At 42.7% G+C, this 10,428-nt stretch overlaps 1 protein-coding gene across 1 annotated transcript; it reads right to left on the reverse strand.

The window, feature by feature from the left end:
- Positions 1-5,824: 5,824 nt before the first annotated feature.
- On the reverse strand, positions 5,825-10,426 carry LOC134463013 (testisin-like). The gene is made up of 5 exons (XM_063216270.1): positions 10,357-10,426; positions 9,390-9,552; positions 8,933-9,201; positions 8,098-8,237; positions 5,825-6,049 (listed from the first exon to the last, which is right to left on the reverse strand). Exons 1-5 carry the CDS (start codon positions 10,424-10,426, stop codon positions 5,825-5,827), a joined length of 867 nt encoding a protein of 288 aa, XP_063072340.1.
- Between the last annotated feature and the right edge of the window lie 2 nt (positions 10,427-10,428).

Consider the following 10,428-nt stretch of genomic DNA (forward strand, 5'->3'; position numbering starts at 1 on the left):
TAATTTGTATTAATCTTCCTTGTGTAGCCTATCTTTGTATGTGTGTGTGTACCTGTGGTTCACTGAAAACGCAGATTACAACCCAGAAGAGGTGATGACGATGAAGACCTAAGGACAAGATGGATGTCCTATATGCCCAGACAATCACTTTTGGTAATATATATGTACGTATGTTAGTATAAAAACATGTTGAATGGAAAGGTGCTTCAGTTCTTGTTATGCAAAGGGACAGCATGTGTGTTGGTTAAACCAACACTTGGTTAGTTAAGATTATCAAACTCAGAGCCAAGGTCGTGACCAGACATTTTCAAATACCGGGGTCAAATATTCGTGCTGTACTGCATACTGTACATTTAGAATGCATCGAACACTTCAGTCAAACTCTTAAGTTTGTTTTCAGTAATCACTGCCTTGAGGATAAATGGGTGTGGCGTATCAAACTGAATTGATCCTTGTTGATCATATATCGATTTTCATCATAGATACGTTTTACATTACTGACAAAAATACAGAGGACATGACCTCTGTGTCCTCAATGGTAGTTACGGCCATGCTCAGAGCTCTCTGTAAAATGCTTTGTGCCACTTTTCTATTTGGCAAATGCATTGGATATTGGAAATGGACGCCAGGCTCTCCGACTCTTCTTCGAAAAGAACATGCAGAATTTTCACTCAACACAGGACATTTCTCAATGTGAAGTGTCTTAGCCTTGCTAGGACGAGTGACGGCCATTTTTCATGGATTTCACCAAAGACTATCCAATCACTAGTCCTAAGTGTAAATTAATAATTGAATACACTGGGCACAAATGGGCGTTACTCGTCCTAGGAAGGACACTTGACTTTAAGAAACCAGAATTGTCGTCAGTGCCAGGATTCTTTCCTAGAAAAAATGAAGGCAGCATCAGTCATGCTGTGACGAACACCGGACATGTGTCATGATGTCAAACTATCGTGGGGTCTACCCCGCAACTTCTGCAATTGCTTATCTGTAGGTGTATTCGATTTGCTGCATCGCCTGCATGTGCATGCAGACAGTAATGCATTGTTTGCATGATGGTTGTCATGTTGCAATGACAATGTACAAGATCTGAAACTATCGTGGGATCAATGTGACTGCAGATGGACCTTGCAACTCCTGCATTTATATTATTCCTGATTATGCTCGTCTGCATACCGCTTCCACTGTGACACACCCCTGAACTGGTTAGCCAAAAGTTCAATCACGTGTGTGTAGGCGCGTTGTCCCACACCCCTAAAAAAGTTTGCACTGCACCCCACTTCAGCTCCTCCTCCCCACCTACTAGGTCCATTCGATTTGTTATCGTAGTTTTTTATGAATTCATGACAGTGAAAACAGATGTAGACCTACATTTTTTGGTAAATTTACTCCTGGAATTCTTACCACTCCAGTTAATGTAAATATTAAACACAAAATATTAAAAAACACATTTAATATCTATACATAGATCAGTGCTGTGCATAGGTTTAAAACCAAACGACTATTGTGAAAACAAAGCTAAAAAATGGGGGCATATCCATCCATCTAGTCAGAAATTATGGGCCATTTTGAATTCAGCCATCTTGAAAGTATTGGCATCCAAAATCTAATAGGTTCACGAACCTACCCTTGAGCATAAACACACCGAATCTGGGACAAATCCATCCATTCGGTCAGAAGTTATGGGCCAAACAAAAACTCGGCCATCTTAAATTCAGCCATCTTGAAAGTGTTGGCCTCCAAAATCTAATCAGTTCATGAACCTACCGAGCATTTAATATACAACATGCAGCATGAGTTTATTTTTTGGGAGCAGTGACACTGGCTTGTGATTATATGTTTCAGAGACCCTTGTAGTTGATGCATGACTCTAAAGTTCCAAAGCTGCAGTACATATTTAGTTTGCCACCAGATGGCACAGTTGAGCAATCTCAACCACTGAGTTTGTAGGTCTTAAAGGTGCCATACAGTATTTTTTTAAAAGTGAAATGCATACAAGAATCAGCTACATACCATACCAGTCTGAAGAAATAATCCAATACTGTTGGAAAACAATGTTAGGGGGGGTGGTGCAGCGCACTAAGCCCCCCACATTTGGGTTTACAGTACGTGCTCACAGGGACCCCGGTTCGAGTTCGGCCGGGGTAATTTCTCCAGCCCTACCCCATCTCTCTCACACCATTGTTTCCTGACTCTTCTCCTACTGTCCTGTCGTAATAAAGGCCAACCCCATCATGTCCTCACCTAAGTAGGAGCATTGTGGAGATCTCCTTCAGTGTGTTTATCAACTGCGGACTGTCCATTATTGCCTTTGTATGGGAAGGGCAGAATTGTAGATAGAGTTACGTTATGCTTTGATCTCACCTGCGTGAAGCTGCCCCCCCTCAGACCCAAAATGCTGAAATAACACTGCAGATTGTTTGTGCATGTTTGTGCTGTAAACATTTTCGTTTGTGCTATTAAGGCTTTTGAGTAATTTAAATACTGAAATACTCATAATACTAATACATTTTCAATATGCAGCCCCCCCTCCACGTCCAAATTTCTCCAAAGTAGTCTCAATCGAAGGCAATTTGTTTGTGCTCATTTGTGCTGTGAAAATTAACGCTTCAATCACTTGTTTTGTAAAGTTACAGTCGTTTTATTTTATTATTATGCTATTAAAATGCGTTTTTTTTTAAATTAATAGCACAAACGAATTTTTACAGCACAATCCACAAGCAGCGAAGCTAGCGAAGCTGGCGAATTATTATTATTTCGTCATCTTTCTTCTCCGACTAGAAGTCTATGGCAGCCCGTAGAACCGTATGTCGAAAAGTTCTGAAAATCGGCACACAGGTTCTATCTAGACCCTCTCAACATTTCCCACAAGAATTTATAGACCCCCACCCCCAACCCTCTAGCGCCACCAGCAGGCCAAAGTTGCAGGTACATTTCTGCTTGTAACTTTTGAACCGCTGGGCCAATTTCAACAACTTGGTACTGCTGGAATCCTTGGGCCGAGACGTCATTTTCTGCCTGGATAGTTTTTCCGCCATTTTGGATTTTGTGAAAATCAATAAAATCGCTATTTTAAGATCAAATTTTGTTTAAAATTCCTGTTAGTTGGTACACACAATCTTTCGACCAAGCAATACAAAAGTTATTGAGTGGATTATGCGCAAATGTTATCGTTTGGCCGTGACGGCCAATCAAAAACGGCCTAAAAGTCACCAAATAGGAAGTGAGGTCATATCTTGGGAACCTCTTGTCAGAATCTTCTGAAAATTCTCACACACGTTCTTGTCTATGTAATTTTTTTTTCCAACGCACCCAATGACGTCATATCAACAGTTATAGACTGTCTGCCAGTTTGGATTTTGTGAAAATTGAAGAATGTCCTTTTTCCTACAAATTGAGTTGGATTTTGACGAAAACATTCTTCACAGTCTGCTGAGTACTCGTAAAAAAATTGTGAAATTGTAGGCCCTCACCCCAAACCCTCTAGCGCCACCGGCAGAGCTGACCATGAGGGGGTACTGCAGTTAGCAAAAGGGGTCACGCATCAAATTTGAAGGTACATTTCTGCTTGTGTAAATTCAATGTGCGCAGTGTTGCCAATTTAGCGACTTTTGGCCACCTCTGGCGACAAAAAAATAATCTGGCGACTTAACGACTTTTCAGGCTCAATCTGGCCGAATCTAGCGACTACTGTATTTCGCTTGTCTTGTGAGAGGCAAATCAGTCTCCCTCCCCACGACACCACACAATGCATTTTCAGTGGCGGGTAGAGACAGACGTGACACATGATGCACTACGGTGTGGCAGCTTTTGTGATACGCACAGGAATTCTCATGCACATGTACATCTGCTGGTTTGAGGCTACGGCAAGCGATATGGGACAAAGATGTGGCAGGAACCGAATGTCAACATAAACCGAGATTATACAATCATCGATATGGTCACCAAATGTTTTGGGACTGTCATTTATGTTATGCCTACACTTTGGAATTAGATCAGAGTCTTGTTGTTACACAGGTATATTTGATTTACCTCAACTGTACCCTGCACTTAACTTTACTCGGTCTACCCTACAAGCAGATACAGGGGGCATGAGAATCCGGTGCGTATCACAAAAGCTACCACAACGGCTCCTTGGGATATGCATACCGGTATGACAAATTTAAATGAGCACTAGCAGGCCGCACCGACCGCAGTGAATCCCGGGCACTGGTGACAAAAAAGTCATCTAGCGCCTTTAGTGACTTTTTGGTGCATCTAGCGACTTTTTTAAAACGTGCATTTTCAGTGACAAATTCATAGTTTTTCCACATAATTCTGATTCTGCGCCGCCGTCAGAAGCGTTTCCCACGGTTAAGCAGGGCTGCAGATTAGCTCTGATCTCTAAAAAGTAGAGAGCAGCGCCCATTTGTACTGTGGACGAAGGCATGTGGACACGTTTTCTTTAGATCAGCGCGCCGTGCGTGACATTGTGACGTCATACGTAACGTCATGACGTCATCTAGCGACTTCTAGCGACTTTTCAGGAAGCCCATAGCGACTTTGGCTGATTTTCTTTTGGCAACACTGACTGTGTGTGCCTCTGGTCGTCTACCTAATCGGCTCTCTGTCGCCGTGGCGACTTGTGGGTTTTCTGCTTGGCCCCGAATTGCTGCTTGCAGCTATATTTATTGTTGAAATTTTGAGTTTTAAAATGCACAAAAACGGTTGTTTCATCAATTCTTCTCCCAGTCCCCAATTATACTTTATGGAACTGAAAGCTACATCAGGAACCTTGTGAAGGCTGTGGAAATCTGAATAGGGCCGCGAGACTGGCCATAACTGACCATATACAACTGTGGAAAAAATTGAGAGACCACTTCGCCAAAATTGAGAGACCATTTCTGCTTTTACTTTTTTTTTTTAATAGACGTGTGTTTCAGTAAAATGTACATTGTTGTTTCATTCAGGGCTGGACTGGGGGAGAAACAGGACCTGGGCACTTTTGGCTTAAAGGCCCCCCCCTGATAATTAGCAATGCAGAGCTGACTCACCAGTGGGCATTTCAGAAAATATGGGCCCATGACGGTGCAGGGCCCACCGAGAAATGCCCGCTATGCCAGATGCCCAGTCCAGCCCTCACTGGTTTCATTCTATAAACTACTGTCATTTAGAGCGTTTATTTGCAGAAAGTTACAAATGGTCAAAACCATTCAGACCTTAAAAAACAAAGACAGCAAGATTATATTCATTTTATGGTTTAACATAATAGTAATGTTTTCACTTTGGAAGAGCTCAGAAATCAACATTTAGTAGAAACCATCTTGGCATGCTCTCCACCAATCTTCCACATCATTCTTGAATGATTTAATTCCAACCCTGGTCCAAAGATTCAAGTTGCTGAGCTTTGTTTGAGCGTTGTTTGATGGCTTGTAACCACCTCTCTTCCTTTTGATCACATTTCAGGGGTTTCCCATGGGACTCAGGCCTGGAGATTTGGCTGGCCATGAGTATTCATGTGGTGGTCCTCCATCCACACCTTCATCCATGACCGAAATGAGTGGATCGTAGCATCCTCTGCATCTTTTTTTTGGGTGTTTTTCTGTGCAGGACCTCAGGATAATTTCCTTCTAAAAAATCCAATCAGAACACATCCTAGCCATTGGGCATTCTAGCCAATCAGGGGCGAGGAAGGCTGTACCACCCCTCCCCCCTCATGTATTAGGCTCGTTCATGAAGAGGCACCCAGACATATTCTACGCAGCATGCATTTGCAATTTGCATTTGCAAACTGCGCAAAAATGTGCCGTCATGATGATTGAGTCCCCTGATTCATAAATACAAGTCAGGGGCAGGTGAAGCCACTGTCAGCATCAGGTCCTGGGCTGGAGAACACAACGAATCCAGGCGGGTCACTCTGGATTGTGGAGCTGATCCAAGACTGGAAACGGGATACTCTTGAATAAACTCCAGGAAGTTGAGGTTTGGCACAGCCGTATCCCCAGCTGATGACTCCAGACTGCACCCATCTCTTATCCTGCTGGCTCATCATCGGACCTCCAGAGTCACCCTGTAAACATGTATAATATAACAATAATAATATGATAACTGTATTTGTATAGCACAATATCATACAAGGCATGCAGCTCAAAGTGCTTAACAAATGGATAAACATCAATGTTAAAGATGAAAATAAAAAGTGAAGTAGAAAAGAGAGACAGAAACAAGAAAGAATAGCAAGAAGACAAAAGAAGAAGAAAAAAGAGGAAGACCAGATCATGTGGTCAGAAACATCACCACGCTTTACACAGCATTTACAGATCTTTACGGGACATGAAATATTATTACATTACATTGCACTGCACTGCATTTAGCTGACGCTTTCATTGTATTCAAAGTGACAACTATTATTTTTCAGGGTATTGGTTACGGTCCCTGGAGCAATGTGGGGTTAAGTGCCTTGCTCAAGGGCACTTCAGCCATGGATGGAGATGGGATGGAGACAGGAACTCCCCCCACTTTGTTGGGAAGCAAACAATCATTAGCTAAGCTAGGGAGGCTATTTGGGAAATGCTGTTTGGGAAATGTTAATTGTTCAGTCCCTCCAGTTTTTCGCGATTCAGCGATCGCGTGGATTCATGCAAATTCAATGATATTCCGCATAATTTCACGATGCCGCGTAATTCCTGTAAAGCCGCATTTTTTCCGCAAAATTTCAACATTCTGTGGAGTTTATTGATTTATAGGCCTATTTTCGTCAAAAAAAATAAAAATGTGACTACAATACCACCGGAGACGAAAACCAATAGGGCCTACGAAGCATTTTTGTTAATATGTCACTGAAACATTGAAAAAGAATTGCCTGCTATTTCGGAAGTCGCGACCCTCATCTCAGCTGTTCCGCGTCTCTCCTCCCCTCCCTCACACATAGCCTACACGCAGGCGTCGGTGCTGCACACTCATGACCTTTTTTAACAGCAGTAGCCTACTTTTCAGTGCAATCCTGGGTGGAAAAAGTATTGTTGCCCATTTATCCATGACGAAGAAGTGTGCAGTCATGAAATAGTACTGTCACACAGTAGCAATCTTACGTTAGGCTACATTTTTGCGGAACTTCTCCACTCTCCCCTGTCGCTTTCATGAGCATGCTACCCGACGGTCGTTGTCTGATCTTTTTTCAATGTTCGCTAATGTTTGTAATTTAAGGGTCTATGTCTATGCGTAGGCACAAGCCTTCTGATAACAATCACTGTAGTGCCGATCGCAAAGGTTTCGGAAGTGTGGAGTTTTGCAACTTGTTTCAGTCAAGGACACCGAGATAGGAAGTGAACGGCCCTTCCACGCTTTCACTGTGTTATTGCAATAAAGTCTTGCGAATCCATGCAACCATGCACACAACCATGTCAACGAGAGCGTGTATGCCATCACAACTTTGCATCAAGCAAATAATATGCAACAGCTTGCAATACGAGCGAGAGAGAGAGAGAGAGAGAGAGAGAGAGAGAGAGAGAGAGAGAGAGAGAGAGACGCGTCTTCCAACAGGTGACATTGTAACGCTTGCATACAGCCTGGCTACTGTACCCCGCGACGCTCTTCATTAGGCCTAGTGGTAGGCTATACCCACAAGTATTTTTTCATAACGCGCTGTCCCGTTTTCCCCCGAAGTCGTTCTAAAATATCGACAGAGATTTATGAGTGTCGCGGCCATGATTTTTTTTTACACATTGGACGCACTGGCTAATAAGACGCTCTGACAGTTTTTGACAATATTTTATTATTCTATTGTATAGGAAGTGTGTTTCTGAATCTCTCTCTCTTTTGTCTTAAGCCTGCTTAAATTGATTGTGGTTTTCAGTTACCAAAAAAACCCAGACAGGGATGCAAAATCTTTGCAAAAAATGAGAAAATGCCGCAAAATCTTTGCAAAAAATGAGAAAATGCCGCCACAAAATCAGGCATTTTGACCGCAAAAATCACAAAATCCCAGTGCAAAATCCTGGAGGGACTGATTGGTATGCTCTTGGTCAGACCAAGTCTTGAAGGGATTTGAAAGTCGATGATAATCAGGCTACAGATATTATGAATATCACGAGAGCTAAACAAGACAGAGTACATTACATCGCAAGCGTCTTTTCCCCCTCCGAGTAGTCCAGCACACATCATGTTATCCGTCACACTTCCGAGCCCATTTAGGCAGTTGCACTGTCTGTTACCCACCACTGGAACCTCAACTTCTTGAAGTGTTTGTGAGAGTGCATCTGAACAAGAGAACAAAGGTGTTTCGTTAAAGCAAAAGTTGACATACGTACATCAATCATTCTAGGACGCATTCTCTCATTTGTCCATCCTTGCCACCAACAAATTCCTTCAAAAACGTTTTCTGTTCATCTCTAAAGAGTCAATACAGTACATAATCTTTCTTGTGGCTCCTCAAAGCGTGCCAGAATTGATATTGAAACAAATGTTCAGACAATTTTCTGGCTCGAGACATGCTCACGATTACATAAGGAAGTGGTGGTGTAGCTCTGCTTAGCTCTGCCATTGGGCTCCGCAGCTACACGCATACACAGAGGTCTGGTGAGTACCAGCATATTCTGACATAACCTGGGAAATCCCATGCTGCCTTGCACAATCGTTCCGATGTGAAACACAGCATGGAAGCTACCCTCAGCAACGGACCAGATCATGGTCCTTATCTCTGTCCAATCAGAGAGCAGGGCAGGGTGTCATAATTGCCAAGTATTCCGACCTTTACAATGTCTCTGTCCAATCAGAGAGCAGGGCAGGGTGTCATAAATGGCCAAGTATTCCGACTTTTCCTGGTTACCATCAGACCTAATCACCGCCCCCTACGGAATTTACAGTAGGCAGGCCACAAGACCTAATCTCACTTGTGATGGTAACCAGGAAAATTCTGACAGGCGTTGTCCACTGACTGAAAGAGACCACTTACCTTCTTCTCCAATACGTCCCCAACCAGTCACCCAGCTGTCTGTGCCACTGTTGAATACACTTCCACTGGCTGCCAGACAAACTGGTCTGATGAAGTTCGTAAACTGCACAGGAGAACTGAGTCTCAGCAGAGCAACATCGTTGTCATAGCTATCAGCGTTGAAAGTGGGATGCAAGACCATTTCAATCACACTTCGGGACACTTCTTTGGGATTGACGGTCGACAGGGTGTGTCGACCCAAGTACACAGTCAGCCCATTTGAATCGGTCCTGAAAAAAGATATTTAGATGAAAAGGTTGAAACTTCAAGTTGTAATGACTTTGCCAACAGATGTCCTTTCTGTCAAAAGTTACACTAATGATCATAGGAACTGACATTAAGTAATTTGAAAAACGACACAAATCTATTTAATATACTGTCCGATCTTGGGATCCAAGATTCCCCAACCACTACTGACCTTGACACGCAATGGGCAGCAGTCATAACCCATTCCTTGTTGATGAGAGATCCTCCACAGAAGTAGTTTTCAAACTCGTGCAGACTAGCCTGCCAGGGCCAACTGCCCGGAGAAGCATCTTCTCCTCCGACTATCCTGGGGGTCGGTGAAGTTGTACCACACACTAATTAAAACAAAAGCATAATTCAATATTAACCAGGCTGTGCCTCCTAGTGATGCAACACTTTCAGCGTTGCAACTAGTCAGGTCAAGAGCAATGCAAGTACTTTCTGAGTTCCCGCAAATACGAGAACTCCTCCCACTTTTTTCGATAAGCAAACAACCATAAGCAAACCAAGGAAGGCAGGTCAACCATGCCGTTTGGGAAACGTTAATTGTTATGCTCTTGGTCAGACCAAGTCTCGAAGAGATTTGAACGTCGATGATTATCAGGCTAATTCAATATGTCCCACATCATGTCATCTGTAACTTTGCACCTGCAATACAACTGTATTCTGCCCTATAAAGGCAAAGCGCAGTAACAACATAGTTTGTAAGAATTGAGTTTAGACTGAAAATGGTCTTCATTAGACCTCCTTTATCTTGTGACAAAGCTGTATGGTCAAAATAAGTTCTGTTTTAGAAATATTGCTATGTCAAAGTTGCAATACCCAACCTACTACCAAGGCTTTGAAGGCATTTTTATCAGTTTCACCATTGGCGTAGTTACTACGCTTTGCCTTTATAGGGCAGTAATGCATCAACATAAAATCGATTAATGTCGTGGCTCGGGTGGCTAAGGTTCTGTATCATGACATCGGAGAATATCTCTCAAACTATCCAGTCTAATGAATGGAAAATGGAAAATAAGATGGAAAAGTAAAATAATACAGAAGCATCAAAAGCAAAATCATGACGTACCGTGTGTTATCGACAACCAGCATTAACTAACATTTGTGAAACTATTTTCGTGTAAATTTGGGCATACTTGTAAGCACAGCATAGTCTATGAGGGGCCCAGGTGGACTGATTGTGCATATCATGGTCCATAACGTCATGC

The sequence above is a fragment of the Engraulis encrasicolus genome, chromosome 14 (assembly GCF_034702125.1).
Source record: "Engraulis encrasicolus isolate BLACKSEA-1 chromosome 14, IST_EnEncr_1.0, whole genome shotgun sequence".
In the NCBI taxonomy this organism is placed as follows: domain Eukaryota; kingdom Metazoa; phylum Chordata; class Actinopteri; order Clupeiformes; family Engraulidae; genus Engraulis; species Engraulis encrasicolus.